The sequence below is a fragment of the Ostrea edulis genome, chromosome 3, assembly GCF_947568905.1.
Source record: "Ostrea edulis chromosome 3, xbOstEdul1.1, whole genome shotgun sequence".
Lineage (NCBI taxonomy): Eukaryota > Metazoa > Mollusca > Bivalvia > Ostreida > Ostreidae > Ostrea > Ostrea edulis.
In genome coordinates, this window is record NC_079166.1 from 8,032,862 (window position 1) to 8,057,766 (window position 24,905).

The 24,905-nt window shown below is 34.5% G+C and overlaps 1 protein-coding gene across 1 annotated transcript; it reads right to left on the bottom strand.

The window, feature by feature from the left end:
• Window positions 1-337: 337 nt before the first annotated feature.
• On the bottom strand, window positions 338-11,074 carry LOC125675966 (zinc metalloproteinase nas-36-like). The gene is made up of 12 exons (XM_048913826.2): window positions 10,466-11,074; window positions 10,136-10,276; window positions 9,211-9,298; window positions 8,223-8,334; window positions 7,348-7,414; window positions 4,133-4,327; window positions 3,856-3,982; window positions 3,214-3,348; window positions 2,947-3,065; window positions 2,189-2,307; window positions 1,087-1,214; window positions 338-495 (listed from the first exon to the last, which is right to left on the bottom strand). The coding sequence occupies exons 1-11, from the start codon at window positions 11,027-11,029 to the stop codon at window positions 1,091-1,093; spliced, it is 1,791 nt and encodes a 596-aa protein (XP_048769783.2). The 5' UTR covers window positions 11,030-11,074; the 3' UTR covers window positions 338-495; window positions 1,087-1,090.
• Between the last annotated feature and the right edge of the window lie 13,831 nt (window positions 11,075-24,905).

Sequence of the window (24,905 nt, forward strand, 5' to 3'; positions counted from 1 at the left end):
CTTCTTGGTTTATATCAATAAAACCCCAACCTCTCTTCTTTCAAGAATCTTTTTTGCACTTTTGGGGATTTCATGTGAGTGATTCTTCATCAGATATATTGCCCCCTTTAGTACAAATTATTTTTAGTTGTCAACAAATAGTAAAATTGACGGCAAAGACAAACAGGTTCCACAGAGAATATGATCAGCTTTTGTGATCGATCAAGGAAGCTAAAAATACTGTGTAATGGTAGGTATTAAGCAACTGAAATATATTCTATATTGACAAACGATTCTCAAGATACTTGAGAAAAGAAACATAAATTTCATTGTAGAGTAAACCAACTAGAACAACAAAAAAGACACATTCTTTTATTTATATAGAAATCATACAAAAAGAATCTACTAAGTGGAATTCATATAGAACTATGACAATGATAGATCTGCACAAAATAGAATTTCAGTACTTGATTTCGTTAATGAAACACCGACGGGTCATCTTCCAATACACATCTCCTGAAATGAAATTACGATAAAGTACTTGCAGTTTAGGAATTGCAATTAAGATATTAAACCTTACAAATAGTATGCTCTCATATAATTTACGTGTACTTATTTCAGCGGAATTCAAATTTTATCGACTTTAGAAATCACGTAACAATGGTAATACAAATGTATATGGTTGAGTTAAAGTATAGAAATCTATATTAAACCATTATTAAACACAAACAAGGGCTAAGTCATGATCACAAACAAATAATCAAATCGTCAAATTTTGAACATGGTAGATTGAGCACAGATACGCTAATTCCTTTACAGAGTAGGTCTTGTAAACTTGTCAATAAAAATCTTCCTAGGCAGTTGACTATTAACATAATTATATTATGCTCCTTTACAATATCGAATTCATAACACTACATTTAATTGAGGTATCTCAATGGTAGATTATGGAAATACACAAAAGGTTTTATTGCTTAATTGATGTCGATGTGTAAATAACGTTCTTTCAGCAAACTGGTAGCCAATACATTAATAATCTACAGTATATATAACGTAAACTTGTATTCCTGAAGGAACACTAAAATACGAAGATAGATCTGTACTCACCTGCTCAGACATATTTATATCTAGCACGGAATCCTTTCTGGCGACTTCCTGAGAAAGTTCTGAAGAGAATCAACATTTCTCGTCCAGTAGACGTAAATGTACGCCTTGGTCTCTGGTAACAACAGAACCTGCAAATAAATAAGAGTTTAAATCTAAGTTAAATTTTTTGGTTCACTATCAAAGGATGGCTATGCCTATTCTCCATTACTACACACTTATAAAATGTTGATTTATTATAATAAATACCGAAACGGCGAAATTTCAAGCATTTATCATTTTTGATGAGAAATCACTTTCCTCTTTTGAAGTTATTTGTAATAATGACGGCGTGTTTTAAGCTTAATCCTTTAGTGGACATAACGATGCTGAGGTCTATGTTGAATTCGGTCAGTATTGGCATTTCAGAAAAAATGCTACGATGATGAATTCGTGAATATGCAAATAAAAGTGGGAAATATTCCATCAATAATCTTTTCTCCAAATTTTCACAAATGGATATTGCTTTTTAAATCATGACTTCATCATCGCAGCCCAGTTCTAAAGCGTTCGTTTCGTAACTGGGAAGTTGTGAGTTTGAATCTCTTTCATGCCATGGTCGCGTCAACCTTAGAACGTAAATATGGGTTTTGGTTGCTCCATCGCCACACACTCGACATCTAGAAGTTAGAATCAGCGGTCTTTAGTTGGATATGACCTTTGAACAGGAGATCCCGCGTCACAACAGACACTGACACATTAACCCTCACTGCTACAATGCTTAGCATTCATCTAAATTTGTGGCACGTTACTCACAGATTGTCACGTCTCAGTAATAGGGAATAATTCTGAACGGGATGTAAACCAAACATCACAATAATTGTGACTGCTTGATCAGTATAAATTCCCCTCATGCGTAGATACCCACTTTTACAGTATAATCATGAATGGGGTGAGATATCTATATGGAATATCTAAAACATTTACAAAGTAAGTTTACATTTGTATTTGAATGGTATGGTACATATTATCATCATCATCATCATCATTATCATTATTATTATCATAATCATCATCATTGTGTTTTATGAAAACATGAAATAAAGATATGTTTATAACCATATACCTTGGTCCTGTTGCAGAGAGACTTTTGTAACGGACTTCAACAAAATCTAAACATCGTGAATGACATTTAATTTTGAAACTCCCAGAAAAGTACAGTTTGACACGTTTTCCAATCGGTGCCTGTCAATGAAATGATATAGTTATATTCCAGGAACATGCCTTTTACATAGTTTTGTTGTAACGAATTTTCATTCAGTCTTTATATCCTCAGTTTAAGGCGTACATTACACGAAACCAAATATAAAGCACCAAGTTGTATACGCATGTCATCTTCACCCTTAATCACAGATTGTATTTCTACCTCAAGAGGCCTACGTATATTCAAAATGGGTCCTTTAAATCGAATTCAAAGCTTTTGTCTCCATTTCTTTTGTTTTTTACAGTACATCCTTATTAGAACGCCGTGTCTTTTAAAAATGTCAACTGGAAAAAATAACTAATAACTCATCTCATCTCCATTTTCATTTACATGTTTTAACCAGGTTAATATTGCAACACTGATTTATCATTTCAAATTGTCTGGTCTGAACTTTTGATTCCAAAGAAATTGTACTTGGTGAAACCCTGTGCTGTGAGTTTAATTAAGCTGTAGATGGTTGACATGCAATGTTCACCATGACGTGGTATAATAACCTATTTATAGAATATCATATTCCAAGTCTATCGATATACACTCAAGGTTGTAAACAGGTTAGATATCATATATGTTGAAAACTAAAGACAATCCTTAGATCATCAATACCGGGACAAAGTACTTACCCTAATTTTCCATGTACATTCTGCTGTCGTTGTATATCCTGAGGAAGAGTACCCTGGTGACTGCAAGGAACGGTATTTCCGACCAGCAGTCCTGTACCGCGATCCGCACGATCTAGAAGCTGAAATAAAGAAACGTTGCTTCTATATTTGATTTTTTTTATATTTTAACTTAAACATCGTACATGACATGATATGCAAAAACTTTAATTTGCACTACAAAACTTGTCATTTTAACTCAAGAAGGTGCAAAATCAATGCTCAACTTACATGGTCTGGAGGAACTCAGTATGGTGCAATACCTTCCGGTCCAACCTTCTGGACATTTACATATTTTACAGTTTTTGGGATCTCTGTATCCATCGTTTCTGCACTTTGACCATTTTAAACCTCCGGTGCATTTTCCTGAAAATCCATATGATATTAAAGATAAACAATGCACTTCGCCTGATAGAACATTATAGATTCACGAAATAATTTTCTTTACAAATATATGTTCTTGTGGTGAAAGGCATAAAACTCTGCACGCATTAAGTCACATGCTGTCTGACGTGTTTTATGTCGATTATTAGACCGTTCTTGGCACACTGATTTTGACTACAAATTACTCCGTTTGCCTGATCAAGATGTGGCGCTTACGGCGGGTGCGACCGGTCAACAGGGGGTGCTTACTCCTCCTAAGCACCTGACCCCACCTCTAGTGTGTCCAGGGGTCTCTGTTTCCCCAACTCTTTATTCTGTATTGCTTATAGAAGTTATGAGATTGATCACTGTTCGTTATCTTCACCTTTACATATTTAGATATTGTCTTTTCTGCTTGTTTACATTCAGGAATAAGTCAACATTTTGAAAACATCAAGCAATTAGCCAGCAATATTTTATGAAGACACTTATCAATGGTAGGAGATATACCCTGGCAGTAGTGGTAGTTGGCAGCTTTTATGTCGTAAAACGACAAAGCGGTCCTCTGTCCCATCGTCCTCTCGAAATTTGGTTGCTTTGCAGTGATTGTTTTCAAGCCACTTGTTTTGGCAAAGGCCTATCAGATATGAATATTTAATCAATCAATGGAAATGTTTTATGATTAATGACAGTTTTAAAAAAAAAATTCAGAACTCGCTTGTGTTTCTATACCTGATAGAGAAATGAATTCTTAACAATTATTTGTTTTATAGTGCAAACTTTGTACCGTGTCCCTGTAGTGCATAATTGATCCATAGTCGTATTTGGTTCCATATGTTGTAGAGGGCTTGATGAGGAAATTGTGTACTTTTCCATCTTTTATATTCTCCTTCTTTATTGTGACGTAGTTATTTCTATCAGGCCTGCTTTGTTCATGATAGAAGCCAATAGCATGCCCTATTTCGTGAGCAGCAATTCCTACCTAAAGATCAACATATAATCACCGTTGAATATTTTGTAGATCGTCATGGGAAAATGCTGGTACATCAATAACTTCTGAGAAAACATGTTTTATGGCCATTTTAAAATCATATACTGTATATAAAGCACTAAATCCACCACTCAACAATTTACAAATACCGTGTTGGATCCATCAATTGGATATGTAACTCATATTCAAGGTTCATGATAGAAACCAATAGCATGCCCTATTTCATGAAGAGTAATTCCTACCTAAAATTCAACACGTAAACACTTTTAAATATTTTGTAAATGGTCAAGAAAAATTGATGTTAAATCAGTAAGTAACACTTATGACAAGGTATTTCGTTCTCGCTATCAATTTCAAAGGGACATTAATACGATTTCGATGAAAACAATCTTTGTATATAGCATTTTATATGTGTAAAACATTGCAACAACTATTACATGAAATTAGAAATGATGACGAAAAGATATATTTGATAATCCTAATGTTTTCACTTTCAAAAGAAGGCATGAATACTGGTTACGTTTTCATGATACGTGACTCAGCTGTCAATATGGTGTCAAAATTGACGACTTCGGGGAAAAGGCTTTTATTACGAAAATGTTTTGTTCTTACTTCTTTGTGCGTTATCTAATTTAATTTTGCGTTATTTGTTGTCGAAATTCTGAATGCTTTTGACATAACGTTTAGAAATATATGTGTTACATGTAACCCCTCCGCGTGTGGCTTACAATCGTTTGTTCACAGTCCTATGCAATGCGCGCGAATTATTTTCTGTTTAGATATACATCTGTACATGTAAACCAACGTCGTGATTACAAACAAGATTATTTGAAAATACTAAGAATACCCTGTGTAAAACGTTTGAATTCAATTATTTATAAAAGATCTCTCAACTAACTGTCATTGTCAACTAATCATATAGTATGTCCATTTCTCTTTAAAATGTACTATACGCATAATGTAGCATGGTCTTAAATCGGCAATGCTTCTGTATATACATAAATATAAAGCACTAATTCTAACAATTCTTAACACCTTAGAGTGTCGGATAAACCACGTGAATATATAACTTACATTAAGGTTGGGTTGAAATTCATAACATATAACTGATTGGTTCCGGACTTGTCCCGTAATTTTAAAACTTGCATAATTTTATAAAAAATATTCTTTATACTATAGTTGAAAAGGATACTAAATACAATAAAAATTGTTGTGAGCATATTTACAGAGATATTGCGAGTTGAAATTCAAATACAGCAATATGCATATTTCGATCGGAGATTTACGCGCCATATTACTGTGACGTCATATGCGACAATTGGAATGAGAAAGCACGTAGTAAGCCGGTGGCGATTTAGGTGATAATTCTATTATTTTATCTATAAAACCGCTTGAGCAGCATTATCTGTGTATTTACCCATCAATTAATGGACTATGGTGTATTGTGAGGCATACGGTTGAGAGAAAGGGGGGGGGTAGACTAGCTATGTGTCAGCTACTGTTTGGGATACCATCATTACACAAACATTACGTCCACAGAAACCCTAAAGAGAGAGAGAGAGAGGGGGGTGTAGACTTCGTGTCAGCTTCTGTTTGGGATACCAACGTTACACAAACACTACGTCCACAGGAACCCTACAGACGGCCCATATTGAGGGGTACCTTGATCATTCTTCATTTGGTTCTACATGTACACAGATCTACTTGGATTTATTCATTCTCTCGAAACATGGATATTTTAGAAGTCAAGTCAACTCGTACCCTGACCGACTCGTACCCAGGTCAACTCGTACCCAATAGGTCAACTCGTACCCAAAAGGTAAAAGTCCCAGATTCTTGGTGTAGACTTCGTGTCAGCTTCTCTTTTTACTACTGTAACAGTTCTCAATAACTTATTTGTGCTTTTTTGCTATTGTTTGATTTCTGGTTGTGTAATTTATAATCCATGTGGTATCCCAAGTCAATGCTATCAAAACTCAGGTATACCAGGGCTTTCCTCGAGATCTAAAGATTGCCGGTCATCATTAGCCGTGATTGTTATCAAAACATCTTTCTCAGGTACCTGTAGGCCACGGTTTTGATAACAATAACAGCCAGTACCTACAGGTATTCTTTAGATTTTGAGGAAGCCCTGTGTTCTAGAGTTTTGATAGCGTTGACCTGTCCACATCTGCTATTTTCTCGTAATTCAATTGTTTTTATAAAGACCCCTGGGCTACGTTCATGACTTAAATATATATATATATATATATATATATATATATATATATATATATCATATAGTTGATAAGACATGTAAAAAGCCTTACCTAATTCACGTATTATTTTTAGCAATTGTTTTTTATTTTGATTTCGCCATGTTTACTTCGTTCGATAGACGCGTGGATTATAAGTAAAATATCCACATCAAGGCATAATTTTTTTAAATATATAAATGAAGAACATGAGTAATCAATTGAATGACTGTAAATTATAAATAATACAAATAAACAAAATGTTAACGTAATGTAGATGCGTGTACATGCATGTCAGTATGCACGGTATGCAGTAGGCTATATCAATAAATTCCATTCGTCGTTTTCTTGTTGAACAGTTTTAATGTAAAGGAATAATATCTAATAAAACAAATTCGTCATTGATGTAAAAAAAAAATATCTACCCGTACCACACTGGTATCAAACGAAGTTAAATAATAACAGGTTTCTTCACAATAAGCTGATCGGCGAGAGATGCGATTGTCGCATATGAGGTCACGGTATCACGTGACCCGCTATCTCATTAGCAGAGATTTCGAAATCAGGAAGTCGATTTGAGTCGATTGAAATGTTAAATTTAAACCTGAAATTTTGCTTTAAAAACTGGGAGATCATTTTTTATATGTACATGTATTGTGATGAAAGTTACTTCAGTTTCTAAATAATTCACGAACGTGGGACATGTCCTTTATTACATCAATCTATCCTTTTACGTTAAATATGATTTAAGACAAAAAATCATCACAGTACACTTACCGTTCTACAACCCATTCCCAAGTTAACAGTGTTTCCGAAGCTTCGTCTGCCTATATGAGCCCAGCATCTGTAACACGAAGTTAGGAAATATTAATTTTGTTGTACTTAGAAATAGAAATTATATGCATGTCATTCTGTTTCATTGATTTCACAATGATATATCTGCATACGATAGAGCATAGAATATTCAATGCAAAAACTGTTGCGTAAATTATGCTTCAAAATTAAACATGAATTGCAACAAAACTTGCAGCTTAATCACATGGGACTTGTTATTGTATATATTCATAATCAATCACAAAGCTTTGCTTTATATATCTTTACATTATATTCCATTTTCCTTAATTATATTCGCTTAGAGTTTCCATATTGTTTTATTATTTCCGCATACTTACAATCTGTATATCATTTCTATTAAAACAAATCTAATAATCATACATCTTAAGATGTACGCTTGCTATATACTAGTCAGGTAAGAGAAAACTTGTGTAAATATCAACTGAGGGTGGTTTAAGAACTTGCATTTGCCAATAATTGTTTTGAAAACTATAGGAAAAAATATTTCTCTTAGACAGTGTGGTGGCTTAGCAGAATACCTTACAAAGATGAGTCTACCCTCCACTTATTTATTATTTTGAGGAAAAACAGATTCATATGAAGAACTATGCTCAACAGTTAAACTACAGGACTGATTCTTAAAGAGTCTGAAGCGTCTGATAGTAGTACAATACTACAGATGATTTGTTATTTTTGCATAACTTCATGAAACGTCAACAAAAATACAATGTATTGGTGCCTTAATTGAGACCTTTCTAATCTAAACAAACTTGCAATAAAATGTAATTAAATTATATTTGGAACATGAAAGTCTATACCCTGCATATCTCCCGGTGAATTTAATTCCTGGTGGCGAAAAGGTTGTTTTTTCACTAAATTGCAAGCACGTTTCTTGTTTCCAAATTCTGATTGCCTCTTGCACAACTGTCCCTAAGTCGAATTCAATAATAAACGTTTAAGCAGTTACTATATATGTGAAAGTATATACATAGATACATATACAATAAGTGATGAAGACAGCCGTTACGCACCAGAAGGACACGGTTTGATTGTCAATCACGGTGTGCATCATATCTAAAAAGTTTAATATACATTGTAGGTAGTGACTGGTCCTTCGAAAAGCGTAGGACATTGGAAGTAGAAACCATAAACGTCACATGTCTTTTAAATATGATTTTAACATATCAAGGTCGGCATTAGCACGATACAAATAAATATCTCTCTCTCTCTCTCTCTCTCTCTCTCTCTCTCTCTCTCTCTCTCTCTCTCCTGTAATGTCCTTTAGTGTTGTATGCATATGAAATTTGTGTAACTTTAACATAGAGTTACATCAATGAAAACTTGCGAAAAGGACATAGAGTAGCATAGGTATAAATATATACAACAATTAAGACAAGTGCAAAACATATGACGTAAAAGACATATAACATGTCAATTGTTAGGCGGTTCCTTACATGCTAATTTTGAATCCTGGGTACTCCATTTAAATTATCAATATTTATGACTAGAGCAGGGTGTAACTGGTCAACATGGAGCCTTATTCCCCCTATTCTGTAGGCCACTAATTCCTCCTCGTATATGTACAGAGTCCGTGTTTGAACAACTCTCGATTTTCTATTCTTTAGAGAGTTCATGAATTGGATGACTGTTCCTTATCTTCACTTTTTCACAGAAGAGTGAACATTTTTAATAAACCGATATATCGACTTTAGCCAATAACCTGATGTTGACATGTAGAGTATATCTGCTTTCATCTTTATTGGTGAAATAAATAACTGATTTGTACCCTATTGGTAATATTCTTACTGTATGATGAACTTTCGATGCGATATTTGATCGGCATTCTCCATTTCCCTGAGCGTAATACCTTACGTTTCGACATAGCATCTGTGAACTAAATAGAGATAAGAAAATAGATGTATTTTTCTCTCGTTTTAAATATATCTATAGAGTATTAATCACAGTTGCTATTCTTTTATTTTCTTAAATACTGTGAAATCACTTAAATTCGTAAGGACTAATTTTCTTGGATTTCCAAGATTTTACAATTTCAGTTTGAAAATTTTTCTATATTATTTGTCGGTTATATTGCTTTACTTACAGATCTGTCCGTATCATTGAAGTCAGGGTTACTAGTATTTGTCGGTTATATTGCTTTACTCACAAATCTGTCCGAATTATTGGAGTCAAGGTTACTAGTATATGTCGGTTATATTGCTTTACTCACAGATCTGTCCGAATCATTGGAGTCAAGGTTACTAGTATATGTCGGTTATATTGCTTTACTCACAAATCTGTCCGAATCATTGGAGTCAAGGTTACTAGTATTTGTCGGTTATATTGCTTTACTCACAGATCTGTCCGTAACATTGGAGTCAGGGTTACTAGTATTTGTCGGTTATATTGCTTTACTCACAAATCTGTCCGTAACATTGGAGTCAAGGTTACTAGTATTTGTTGGTTATATTGCTTTACTCACAGATCTGTCCGTAACATTGGAGTCAGGGTTACTAGTATTTGTCGGTTATATTGCTTTACTCACAAATCTGTCCGTAACATTGGAGTCAAGGTTACTAGTATTTGTCGGTTATATTGCTTTACTCACAGATCTGTCCGTAACATTGGAGTCAAGGTTACTAGTATTTGTCGGTTATATTGCTTTACTCACAGATCTGTCCGAATCATTGGAGTCAAGGTTACTAGTATTTGTCGGTTATATTGCTTTACTCACAGATCTGTCCGTAACATTGGAGTCAAGGTTCAGATATTGTGGATTCCGTTTGTAAAACTCGACAAGTTCTGCGGCTGATTCTTTATCTAGTTTGATGTCTCCCTCAATCATATCCTCATCTTCAAAGCTTCGTTTCGTTGACTTTCAAAACAGTTTTATCAATAAAACATATCATGGACATTAATTTTGTGTGTTCGATTTAGTTCCTTATTATATTTTAATATGATGATTTTCGTCAATTTGATATTCAAAAAGGTATGCAATATCTAAATTAGATGTTATTGTTGTATTTGAACACGCAGAGTAGTCGATACAATTACAGAAACCTACCTCTGTTAATTCCGGGTTTGCTTTCTTTATCATTTCATTCAGTTGGGACAAAGAATTCTCTAAAGAATATTCAACAGCGTCTTCATTTCCAGAGTCATCTTCAATACTTTCACTCTTTTCCTCTGTTTGACTTTCACTACTTTTAGATTCATTTGTAGAATCATCTTCAGTGCTTCCACTCTCCTCAGTACCTTCAGATTCATCCAAGTCTGTTCCAGAGTCATCTTCAGTGCTTACAGACTCATCGTTTTGATCATCATCATCATCATATTCTCCTTCTTCTAATTCATCATCTTCCTCTTCTTCCTCTTCTGTACTTCCGGAAGAGTTGATATCATTATCTTCAATGTCCATTTCAGGGTCCATATTTTCTTTTTCTCCTTCTAGGTTTAAAAGGATTTCCTCCATGTCGGACTCAAAAGCATCTGATTCCCCCAATTGCCCCAAAGAGCCTTCGTCTTGTCCTAGTAAGCGTTTAAGAGCGGTTTCTCCATTTTCATTGTCGTCCAATGTATTTGCTCTTGGAGCAAACAAAATTGCCACTAAAATAGCAATTCTCAACATCTCGGTAATTTGTTGTAGTTTCACGAAACATCGTCTCTTAAATACACCCAAAGACGGAAACGTTTTCTAAATTGAACAAAGATTTCCTTGGCAACACCATAAATATTTTTTAAAAGTATATGTGCAAGGTCTTTTCCTCAATTAGCCATAATTTTATGAATAATGAAAATTTGAAATGAAAGAAATTTAAAAAGTATTAAATCTGTAATTCAATAAAGACATAAACATCCATACCGGATGTATCTTTAACTATCTATTTTGCGGAACGTTCACCAGAAACCAATAACAACATGGTAAACACCAACAAAAATTCAAATGGGGTATCATACAAACCTAATACAAATTTGGCTAAAGAATATTTTCTTCTTTGTAACCGGATTTCGGTTTTGTTAAAATCTGTAATTCTCATTAATGTACTATTTGTTTATATTTATTTTGTTCATAGCGATCTATGAAATTCATATATATCTGAAGTAGTTCATCATCAATATTTTGAAATAATTTTCCAAACAACTATTGGAGCAATTTGACGTGCATAAGATGAAAGAATTTTTTTTGGAAGTTAGAATTGATGAAGATTTGGTTCAATATTACATCGGTATATCGTTTTGATAAAAAAAAGTCTTTTCGACATTTTAATAGAAAAAGCACAAAGCAGTCTAAAAAACATTTACAATTCTTGTTTATATATTTTTGTACAGATAACATATCTTGGTTTGGAGTAAATGCTGGCAACTTATCAGGTTCTTAATTTGAATAAGTATAACTGCTAAAAACATAACTGCATTGAGGACATTGATATACAAACAACATTCTTAACCATTACATATATATCCCCGAGGGTCTCTACAGCCCAGTAGCTAAGTACTTCGTTACTAGCTTGAAAATACGGATGTATATATAATTGCTGTTATAAAATTTAGAAATTCATTTCAAAATTAAGGATTATCTCCCTCGTGCATAGCTCTTATCCTTGGACGAATTTGGCTCCACTTTTTTGGCACGCTGTTTTTGGCTACATTTAGCTCTAAAACTTCATAGTTATTTCGGATTTCAAACATTTCGGTTGAGCATCACTGAAGAGACATTATTTGTCGAAATGCGCATCTGGTGCATCAAAATTGGTACCGTATAAGTTTTACATACATAGAAAGTTCATTGAATTGAATGGCAGCTTGTGAAAGGTTAAGACAAGTGTTGGTATTGCCTTATTACTTATTTAGGTATCAACAATAACACCTTTAAAATTTCATCAGCTCTTTTTTTTTCCATGTTAACCTGCTTCTAAATTTTCTTCATAGAATGTTTCCACATTATCGGCAACTGTATCATTTGTTGGACCTAAGCGATATTACTTAACATACTCGACAGCCTATGCAAGGTGAAGATAACGAACAGTGATCAATCTCATAACTCCTACAAGCAATACAAAATAGATAGTTGGGCAAATACGGACCCCTGGACACACCAGAGGTGGGATCAGGTGCCTAGGAGGAGTAAGCATCCCCTGTTGACCGGTCACACTCGCCGTGAGCCCCATATCCTGATCAGGTAAACGGAGTTATCCGCAGTCAAATCAGTGTGCCAAGAACGGCTTAACAATCGGTATGAAACACGTCAGACAGCATTTGACCCAATGAAATGTTGTATTGACGAACTAGATCGTTATAACGATCATAGAATTTGCGAAATGCTGATTTCAATCGAGACTGTTGAAATCCCTGTACCATCAACTTGTTTGTCAGTGGTTTACCTCGATTTAAAAACTGACTATACCCCGAACAAGCTCTTGCATATCGAATCAGTTGAGATATATAAACACCATATGCAGGTGATAATGGAATATTGCTTCATAAATGTGGGAAGTTGACGATGGAGAAGCTGCAATCATCCCGTTTGTCATTCAGTTGAGTTGTCAGTTTGCCGCTAATGTCTACTTTCAATAAAATATCTAAGTATGAAGCAGAAGTGGACGACTCTGTGGTGTCCTTTATTTCGAGCTCACAGGGACATATCAAATCGACATATGAATGAAAACATATAAAACGTCTCATCGGGAATAAAATTAAAGAAATCTCCACTGCTTTAACTTATAAGATAATACCTGTATTTTGCTCTTTTGTCACTTATCCCACATACCATAAATTATTCATTTACCTTGACCAGATAAATCTTTATGATCCTTATAGATGAGAAATGTATAGCTAGGAGGTTACGAGAGTTTACCCAATATTGATCACGACAAAAGCATTTTATTGGTGCATAGCAAATGTCAAAAATATTCCAACTTCATAATTCAGAAGATAGAATAGTTACAAAGAATCCAATGACAAAAAAATCAAAACTCCGTTTGTTGAGATCTATATTCTAGAATCCATTATACTGAACACCGCAAGATGATATTCAAATTCTTCAATGATTCGAAATATTAAGTCAACTTGAAGAAACTCCATGAAAAGCAAGCGATAACTATCCCACCAAATGTTTTTTTCAAAATTCTTTACTAATGCGAAATTCTTACTAATGTGAAAGTCCTTACTAATGTGAAACCAAATCATATTAACAATTTCAAAATTTTAGAATCTGGGGCGCAACAATTACACTGACACGTTGTCTTGTACATATATTTAAAAGGTGTTACTTTTTGGAGTCTATAAAGTGCTTAAGATCTTAAATAGTGGTTGGTACCCTTATAATTCTTCGTATGTCCAGTAGTCAATGCTTTGTGTTACACAAATGATATGTCATATACCCAATACAAAGTACGCTAAGCTCCATAACGAGATCTTTTCGATGGTCCTGATTGTACAACATATGCTCCATTAATATCTTTAATATTATGGCACAAACGGTAATATATGTGATGTTTTTGGTGTATAAGAATTTAGTTCTTAGATATCTCACTCGACGAATTTTCAATACCGAAAGTTTTGAACATTTCATCTGTAAACCCTTTAACGTAATCTACGCAATCGTATATATTTGTGGACTGATTTAAGTCGGGTACACTAAAGAGTCACTAATAGAAATATGACATGTCAAATTGATAATGGAGGCAATAAATTTCCCTATAAACAGTTCAATTCTCCCAGTCATTCAATTTTGTCCACAAGGGTCAGTATTCTGGAAATCATACTACAATCCCTGAAGCGTACTACTACACCAATTGAACCGTTCCGTTCCCACATCAAAATGTTCCATTCAAACTATTCAGCATTATATTCCTAGTCCAAAACATTCTGTACACAGACCCGTTCTCGTCTAAAACTGTTCATTCCCTCAAAGCGTTCTGCTCATACGGAACTGGCGCTTCATTCTATTATCGTAGGTCAACATGGCGCTTGGTCGAGATGGAAGAATGCTATCATTCATGATTCGATACAATATTCTAACGTTGTATGAGAGTTCTGCCGTTAGAATTTGTTTACAGACAAATTACCAGTTCCTCACACAATGACAGAGACTATTTTTATTTTAGGATACACTTTGCTTTCATTGTGATCATTATGATTGTGAACGAATGCCAATTTAATGAAACGTGAATATAATGAACAGTGATCAATCCTTTAACTCTTATGAAGAAGAAAAGAAGATATTTGGGCAAACACGGACCCTTAACACACCAAAAGTGAAATCATGTGCTTAGGAGGAGTAAATATACCCAATCAACCGATCACACTCACCTTAGGTCATGCAACTTGATCAGATCAACAGAGTAATCCGTAATCTAAGTCAGTGTACCAAGAACGGCATATCAATCGGTATGAAATATGTCAGACAGCATTTCATCCAAAGATGGGTTGTATAGACAAACTAGATCATTGTCACGACCATAGAATTTGCGAAATCCTGAATTTCAACGAAACTGTTGAAACCCCTGTACATTAACTTTTTTGTCAATAGCCTGTATGCCTCGATTAAAAACATGATCATGCGCTGAACAAACTCTTATGTATCGAAACAATTGAGAGATATAACCACATGTGTAAGTGATAGTGGAATATTGCTACATAAGTATGGGAAGTTGACGGTGGAGACGCTGAAATCATCCCGTTTGTCATCAAGTTGAGTTGTTAGTTTGCCGTTAATATCTATTTTCAATAAAATATAAAATTACGAAGCAGAAATGTTCGAGTTCACAAGGATATATCGAATTGACATGCATGTATGGAGGAAAATGATTATTATTGATAAATAAAACATCGTCGATATTTCTAAATGTCGAGTTGTAGGGATTTTGTCTTTTCGTGTTGAAGCTTTTGAATGAACTCTGCTTCATCAGAATGTAAAACAGGTCAGCTAACAATGGGGCACAATTCGTGCCCATGGGAATTCCAACAGACCGTTGGAAGACTTGATCCCCAAACAATATGAAGATATTGCAATGAGGAACTCCGGGATATTTATTATTTCGACTTCAGGGTAATTGTTCGGGGAATCAGTGGTGTTTAACAAAGTGATTTTTGGATAACTGATCATTAATTAGATACGGATATTTCCTGTTTCCACATTTGTTGAAGCAATTGCCTAGTCTTTAATTAATCGTGAGGAATGGTCATGTAATGTGTTGAAAAGTCATACGTTTTGATGTTGTTGATTTGAGAAAAGTTTTCCAATTTTAGAATGTACAAAAATAAATCTTTAAAAGTTTCTAGAATCCACATTTGATTTACATCACTTATTGCATATGGTGTGGCACAACTGAAGAAGAAAATATGTGAAAATGGATTATTAATTTCGAAACCATTTAATAGATAAATGAATAACGATAATGCTACTGTTGGTATTTACATTTATGCAATGTAAGGAATAGAAAGCAACTTCACATTTTAAAAATTGATAATCGAATTGTGTCATTCTAGGCCGCTTTTAATGTCATACAATGTACCATTCTCATCCTTTACTAAAAAAAAATATTAGGATTTTTCCCGATTACTTAATGCACATGTAACATTTAATCAAGCGCTCATATGGCTATACAAAAGTATATTACATTGTATATGGCGCGTTAGACCGTTTGAAATTTTTCTATTCAGAATTAATGTATTCAACATTAATAGATCAACATATGTACATGCACTTTAATAATAAATAATAAGTAAGAATTCTAATTTGAAAGCCGTTGATGATAGTTATTCTCAATATAAAATTATTCATTTTGCGTTTAAATCCAATAGGGGATTGTCCGCATTCTTTCAGTATCATGGTGCCACATTAGGTTCATTAAAGATACATGTAAAAGTACCCATTCGATACACATACATTAAAAAGGCTTTAATGACACCTGCCAAAATTATGACGAGGCATATCAAGGAAACCAATGGCACCTGAGACAGGACTCTATGGTGTGGACTCAAACCTACTCCCTCGTAGACTAGTACATGTATACCGCTACTCTATCACTACCTGTTCGTTACCTTCACCTTTCTGTTAGTGTAAGGTGAAGATCAGTGGTTGATCCTTCGCCAAATGCTTGGCATTGAGAAGTAAGAATCACGGGTCTTTCAGATATGATCATACAAACGAAGGTCCAGGTCGACGTTGGCAAGATAAAGTACCCATACTGCTACGGCCCTGAGCGCTATGCATGAGTCTAAATATATGGCATTTAATTTAGCTACAGCTGGTGATGTCTAACAATTATCGACGGGACGTAAAACAATCAATCGACATCATATTCAAATGATTAAATCAATGAGTATTTCGTGCAAATATAGAACAAATGGAACAGATTCAATTCCATTTTGTGTTGTATATCAAAAACCTGATATTCATACTTCTACTTTTACAATGATATTTATGGCCGAAAGCTAGTCCTGTAGCAAATTGGCAATCACACTTCCTTATCATATTGGGGAGAAACTTTGATTGCAAACACAGCAAACTAAATTGATTTACTTTATGAAAAGTTTATAATTACCACAAATAGGACGTTGTACCTCAGTGATTACAGTGTTTTGCATCATGCAGTCGGAGTTTGTCTTATGACCGCGTCATACCAACAACAATGTTGGTAGAGATTGCTCAATAGAGAAACGCTTCACAATTAGACGTGACAGTCATGGGTCTTTCGAGCATGACCTTAAAAACGGAGGTCCCGTGTCCTGGAAAGTGTTGGCATGATAAGGAACACTCACTGTTTTGGCCTTGAGAGATATGTGTCGGTCTAAATTTGTGATATTTCATCTGCAGGTGGTGACGTCTCTATATACATGTAAGTGAAAAATTCTCCAAGGGTTGTAACAACAAAACTAGGCAACCAAACAGCCACAGAAAGTTATACTGACAAAATCATAACCAGCTAACGTGATCGAGTGGTCAAAATCACACGGCCTCTCACCTCTGTCAGCGCGGGTTCGAATCCCGCTCGCGACGGTAAGTGAGAAACTTTTCCCAGTTTACTTTCGGGAGGTCGGTGGTCTCTTCCCGGGTACATTCTATCTGGGTTCTCTCTGTCAACAATAAAAACTGGGCACCATCAGATAACTGAAAAATTGTTAAGTGCGGTGGAAAACATCATTCAACAATACACCTAACGCGTGTTATTCAATTTGACTGTACATCATTTCGCGCCAATAACAAAAGATATGATCAAAAATCCTATGCTCTCCATGTTTATGATCATACAAAATAATGTTTGAAGAAACCGTGTTTTTCAGTCAACCCCTATAATAGGAAGATCCCGGAGTATCAAAAATACAACTCAAACAGCCTAACCACGAATTACGTTGGGATCTCAGTCTTTCTGTTTATGTTTCTGTTTATTAAAGAAGGGAATGAATGATGAATATGTTTGCTTTCTCCATATCCTTTTGGTTACCCGGTGTTGACTTAGCGACCAGTATGGAAATTAAACCGTTTAAAAGGATAAACAATGTATCAAGACTTCCATATCCTTGATCGGAAATGATTTATCGTACTACAAAATTTACGATAAGATTCGTAATTTGAAAGTTTAAATGTTTTCTCTTTCACCATACATTAAGGTAACCTATTCTTTGATGTATTTGATACTTGTTTAATGAAATGAAAACGAAATACAGAAAACACTTGCCATCTAATTGTACATATAAAGTTACACATCCTGGTACATATACAGGTTTTTCCCATAGTAGGTGCTCCACAAATTGCTTTAACATAGCTGATCTCCCTTATGCAGCATAAATCATTTATAATTATGCAGGTTTTTATGGGAGGGGGTAATTTCAGCGATTGAAAATTGCAGATATTTAGAAATGGAAACCAGCCAGAATTCAGCTTATTTGCATAAACATAGCTGCATTCAATTCAGGCCATGGGGTACTGGTAAACAACTTAATACATTAGGAATGCATTTTAAAAACTATCATCAATCAGAATTCCTCTCACAGGCAGGATCGTTTTTGTTCCCATTTGCACTTCAATAACATTAGTATTGTGAGACGAAGAGAGCCAAAAACATTTCAATGCCCATTTCCTTTTCATAATGTTGGAAAATTCAAACACCTTGGCTTTGTTTTCTTGATAGAGAAATATGAATGTTAAAAAGATAATTAAGATATCTTTGTGCTGCACATCTGTGATCATTATGCGGTATATTTCGTTTCATCATGGTGTTATACGAGAGAGACATGCATTCTGTTCTTTTCCTCAGCTAGTTGTTTGTTTTCCAGAAATAAAACATTCTTCTGTGTTGGGAAAAAATTATCTATACCTTAACGAATCAAATTGATAAACAAATACATGTATTCACAGATCTGAAATTATTGACTCAACTTCTATTTGTAAACCAATATTGCATTTATCAACAAAAATCATCAGTTCACTTTCATTGTAAAGCATTAAATCGATGTTATTTTCATTTAAATATATTTCATTGTGTGAAAACACCAAAGAATGAAATTGAATTGATAAACAAAAATTTACATAAAATTATATAAACTTTTATTGTAAACCGAACTGATCATTCACGTTGCTATGAGAATTTAAGTTCAAGATGGTGTGATTTAGCAAAAGTCAAAGTAGATGATCAATGTTTGAACTTGTACAATGCTAATAAGCCCATGACCATTTCTTGTGAATATATTTGGTACAAATCAAACTGTAAAAGGAAAAGTTATTTTTTATTTCTAATTGCATATCCCCAACATGTTTACACAAAAGGCATCGTACTGAATTCGACGATAGTCTGATTCACACCATTGATCTAGATTATTGTGTCGACAAAAAGTACATTTACATCCTACTTTCACAAATGTCCTATTCTTCGTTGTCAAATTAACAACGATCTACAATCAGAAGTCACCATCCATAAACTCTTAAAGTTTGATCGAATACCTTGATCGAATGATAAATGTGCCTTTAAAACTCCATTGTAATTCTTCACTTTTCCGTAGGACAAAAGGAGTTTAATACTGTAAACTACCGCATATCAGGATTTTCATAATACCTGCCAATCTCACGTGTACGTTAAGAAAATTATTTCAAGAACTATTATGAAGAGAATTGAAATCATTATATTGAGATCAAGAAGAAGAAAAATCTCGTTTCGAGTTAATTTTCATGAATGTTTAAAATATTACCAAAACATATTCCGAAGTTCCGAGAAAGGAGCCTAAGATGTATACATTTTTCACAATTTAAATTAAAATCAATTCTTGTACGTTAAATTGTTCTCTCATTCTGGGATTTTAAAAAACCCATCCTTGTCGTAAGGGGCGACTAAATGTGGCGCCCCTTCGGGTGAGACCGTAAAAACTGAGGACCCGTGTCACAGCAGGTGTGGTACGATAAAGATCCCCCTGCTCAAAGGCTGTAAGCGTTGGTCATTGACCTAAATTTTGCAACCCTTCAACGGCAATGGTGATGTTTCCATATGAGTGAAAAATGTTCGAGTGGGACATTAAGCAAGATACAACCAGCCGACAAACACACCTATCGTTTTAATTCAATGTATAGATATGATTAGTGATTAATTAGTGATTAATTCTAGTTACTATGTAAATGTTATATTCTCCTACTGACTGAGAATTCAGTGGCAGTTTTCGCTGTAATTCAAGCTTTGAAATGACCATTTTCCATCTAAACAGTGAAAATAGTCCGCCAAGTAATGGGAAGTTGGTGTTATGCAGTTATATATATGCTCAAATGACCCGGACGTATTTCAAAATTAAAGTATAGTTAAATATAGTGTAATCTATCATTTTCACTTGCGTTTTAATCTCAATGTTAATATGCGAATCAGGCTATTGACAAACAAGTTGATGTTACAGGGATTTCAACTGTCTCATTATCATTCAATAATTTGGGGTTGGTAATTTGCATTCAATAGATTGGATAGGTTAGCTTACTGTAGGATATATTGTACAATATTTTAAATAGGTGATCGAGAATTAGTACTTTTAGATTCCGAGTCAGTTTATGGATGACCGATAGTACTGTATGTATTGGCTGAGAAAAACCATTGTGAATTGATTACAACATTTCCACGGGATACGTGATATACGAACTTCTCGTGCAACATCTAGGACATTTTCCTGGTGCCTCAATATAGCCTATCGTTGACTCGGATCCTTTAACTCTCAATCCTATTGTACATTTGTAAATAAATTGCTATTATGTTATGCATTTGTGCCGTCCTTGATTAGCAAAATTCAACCATTTATTACAGTGGAAAAAGGGATTTAAAAGAACCCAACACAATTAGAGGTTAATAGTGACAACTCTGCTTTTAAAAGACATTGACCGAGAATTCTAACTATTAATCATCACGATACTGTTTATCTAGAAAAAAATCATCCGCTTATCTGCAGTTCATTAGTATGTATACTTAAGAGGGGCGACGTTCACCACAATTGTGGAATCATAACACCTAGACTTGTGAGAATTGTATGATAAATACCTAATACGTGATTTCTTAAATGTTTTATTGCTCTTAAACATTAACAAAACGAAATCTGAAGCTTTTTTAATATTTTTTTATTGTGGCTAATACTGCGAATTAGCTGTCTGTGGAAGAGTTGTCACAGTGTTTTGCGGGTGATCGTTATTGGTCATGGACCTCTTGTTTAGTTCTTATAACACGATAGATCTGCTGGTCTGCGTCTGTCATTCTCCATTACCTTTGTTTTATTTCTTTTCATCCTTCTTGTTGTTTTGAATTCAACCTCGATCGCATGCGCCCATTTACTAAACAGTGTAAAATGGTGTACATTTTACACATATGCAAATATCAATTTTACTTCTGGTGCGATGCGTAAACCAGTAAATTGTATGTAAATCAGTATTTATCTGGCTATTTTCGAGCAATATGAATGCATTTTGAAGACAATGACTGAACTCAATGGATCTTTTCATATGATGCATTCATAGGTTTCCCTATCTTTTGTTCAACTGCTACTTAATATGATATTTGAAGTTAATGAAACGGCAAAAGTTTAATATAGCACATGATGCAATTTTGAAGATGACAACTTCAGTATTTCGCCCATGTATGTAAAGTTTGCTACGCTCTCACGTAATTCCACATTTGATAATCCTTTTTATACTTTAACTGCCCTTTCAAAAGATGAAATTTTTCAAAAGTGTGCTTCAGTTTTGAACACATTTAATATTGCAGTGAACTTGATGAATGACAGAGTTACCGTACCTATACTGGATTCCTAAACTTCACCAAACACCCTTACATAGATGCATTGCTGGATCCAGTAAATATTCTACTAACCGCTATCTTTGCTCCTCACGAAAATATTAACAGCTGTGAAGGAGACACTTCAAGCGTATTCTGTCACAACATCTACCAGAAGTGATGTAAATCAAATGTGGATTCTACACAAGATTGTAAATAACTGTAGTAAATTTGATATCAAAAAGCATCACTGAAATCGACAATATCAAAACATGACTTTTCAACACTTTACACGACCACTCCTCATGATAAATTAAACATTCAACTTTTTGATACCATAGACAGTTGATTCTTTAACAAAAATGGAAAAAGGAATTCTTCATATCACTGTTCGTTGTCTTCACCTTTCATCTAGTGATCAGCCACTCACAAAATTACACCACTCTCATTCTACACGCACTAATATTCTGAGGTTGATAAATTAAGAAGACGGTGAAGTTCCTCATTGACAATATCTTCGTAGTCTTTGGTGATCAAGTCTTCTAACAGTCTGTTGAAATTCTCATGGGCACGAATTGTGCTCTTTTATTAGCTTACCAGTTCCTATATTATTATGAGGCAGAATTTATTCAAAAGCATCTACATGAGAAGAAAAATAAATTTGCTGTGGCCTTCAACTCAACATTTCAATATATCGACGACGTATTATCTACTGACAATAATCATTTTCATTCATATGTCGATTCGATATATCTATTTTGCATTGCTTGTAGGAGTTATGAGATTGATCACTGTTCATTATCTTCACCTTTCATCTCAGTGAACTCGAAATAAAACACACCACAGAGTCTTCCATATCTGTTTCGTACTTTCATATTTCATAAAACATAGATGTGATAGGCACAATAAAAACTCGACTTAACTACAAACGTAATGTTTTCAGCATATCCTTCGTCAACTTCCCATATTTATAGCAACATTCCATTATCAACTGCATGTGGTGTTTATGTTTCTCAACTGATTCGATACACAAGAGCTTGTTCTGCGTATGATCAGGTTTAAATCGAGGTAAGCTTCTGACAAACAATTTGATGTTACAGGAGTTTCAACAGTCTCGTTTAAAGACAGTATTTCGCAAATTATTTGGTCGTTATAACGATCTAGTTTGCCAATAAAACCTGTCCTTGGTTAAATGCTGTCTGATGTGTTTCATACATGTACCAACTGTAAGGTCTTTCTTTACATGTTGATTTTGAGTATAGATTACTCCGTTTCCCTATTCAAGATGTAGGGCTTACGGCGGGTGTGACCGGTCGATACGGTATGCTTACTCCTCCAAGGCACATGATCCCACCTCTGGTATGTCCAAGGGTCCGAGTTTGCCCAACTCCTAATTTTCTACTCCTTAAAGGAGTTGAGATTAATAACTGTTCATTATCTTCATCTTTCCATGACGATGTTAATTTGCACCTAGTAAGACTATATGTCAATTTTGCAATAGGAGTAAACTAACCATGAATAGATATTGTTTACTCTTCGTGCACATACGGCCACACATGTGCGTGTATTTTGTCACTTAAAGCAAAAACAAGCCTATGTGAACAGTATGAGACAAAAATAAGAATTATAAAACTTCCAATGCGATTTATTTCGTGAGTTAGGAATCATTTGTTTGTAAATATTCTTTTGTTGTGTTTTCAGCTAGGTATACCTATTCGCATGATTGTGGATTTGTTACCGTAAAATAGGATTCTTTTCTACTCCACTGATTATTGTTACATCCCTACTTTGAAGTGAAGTCTAACGTTATGACCTCTAGCCTCCATCACCGTCATTGATTGTTTGGTTGTATATCATTTAACTTCCTTCTCGAGAATTTTCCCCTCATATGGAGACGTCATCTTCATTGAAACTTAAGATATTCTGTTTTAGTACTGAACAACGTAAATGCATACGTAGTACATTAATTTTCGGATGTAAATCTTTAACGTTTTTATCAATTCATAAACTCCCAGCATGTTACACACATGGAGGTAAATTCATCGCATTTACAACCAAACCTTCTAAAATATTGAGTCATAAACTACAGCTAGCAGTCATCTTGTTGACGCATAAATTTTAATTATGGACATTGATTCACTTCACTATTCACTGACTGGTTAATATGCATGCTCTGCAATAAAGAATAATGTTTCCACGCATTAGCACAAGAATGAAGATAAAGATTAACGTAGAAATTGTTGTTTTTCATGTTACTTTTATCATTTCATTTGGCCTACCCGGAACCTTAAACAATGACAGCCAGAGAATGTGCGTTGTTTAGAAAGTTATGAATGAGATATTTTTAAAAAATAAAATCAACGGTTTTGGGGTTTCAGGTTTCGATCAAGTATCTATAGTTTAAAAACTCCAGAATACGATAAAACAGTGAATTCAAACACTCTTAACGAAGCTAACTCTTTTACAATCTTGTCATATTTTGCTTGGATAGAACTTTATTTCTGTTCAAAATCAGCTACTCCCTAATGCCAGCTTCTGGGATCTTCCAGTAACATATATAATAAGGTTCTTATCTCTTTTCCTTCTATCGAACACTGTTGGTTTTGAGGGATCTCGTATCTACATCTCTTCACAAGGCTTGCACGTGTCAGGAAGAATGTTAGACATTAATTTCCGACTCTAAAAATATGTCAGATATTGAAAATGATGAAAAAGCACCAACTTAAAACATTTCGCCATTTTTTCGGCTAATAGAACATGTCACTGCATTTGCAATTGGTCATTTGACGTTCAGTAAAACAGTTTTGTCAGTAGAGTTAGCAATTATCTCCAACTCTTCTAAAACATGATGTTTGTCCTGGGCTCGAAGTTTGTTCAATAACAGACGATGAAGACTCCCTAGGTGATCCACATCGGCTTTGAAGTCTTTCGTCATAGTGGTGAGTTCCTCCAGATATTGGTTAGACTTGTATAAGTTTAATAACACAACAACGACCAAAATATTGATGATAAACAAGCAGAAGTAAATGGATTTCCTCTGTCCCTGTGTGAATTCCTTTTTCTCACGCAGTATCGTCTGCTTTTGGACTGGATATACCCAGGAGGATGCCATTCTCTCCATGAAACACTACGTAAGCTAATGTCAAAATAGAAGAAAGCATTAATTTTTCACATGCTTCAAATTCGATAAAATATCACAAAGACTATTGATCGATTTGCTTACCATCACTCTCGTAACCGCTTGAGACTATATTTTCACAGCCAGAGTCC

Bases quoted from the DNA above. Each gene is read 5' to 3' on its own strand.
- LOC125675966 (XM_048913826.2), bottom strand. From the start codon at position 11,029: ATGTTGAGAATTGCTATTTTAGTGGCAATTTTGTTTGCTCCAAGAGCA. The intron at 3,349-3,855 runs GTATATCTCCTA...ATGGATTTTCAG, and splicing joins CAACTACCACTACTGCCAGG to GAAAATGCACCGGAGGTTTA. The intron at 3,066-3,213 runs GTAAGTTGAGCA...TCTTTATTTCAG, and splicing joins ACTGAGTTCCTCCAGACCAT to CTTCTAGATCGTGCGGATCG.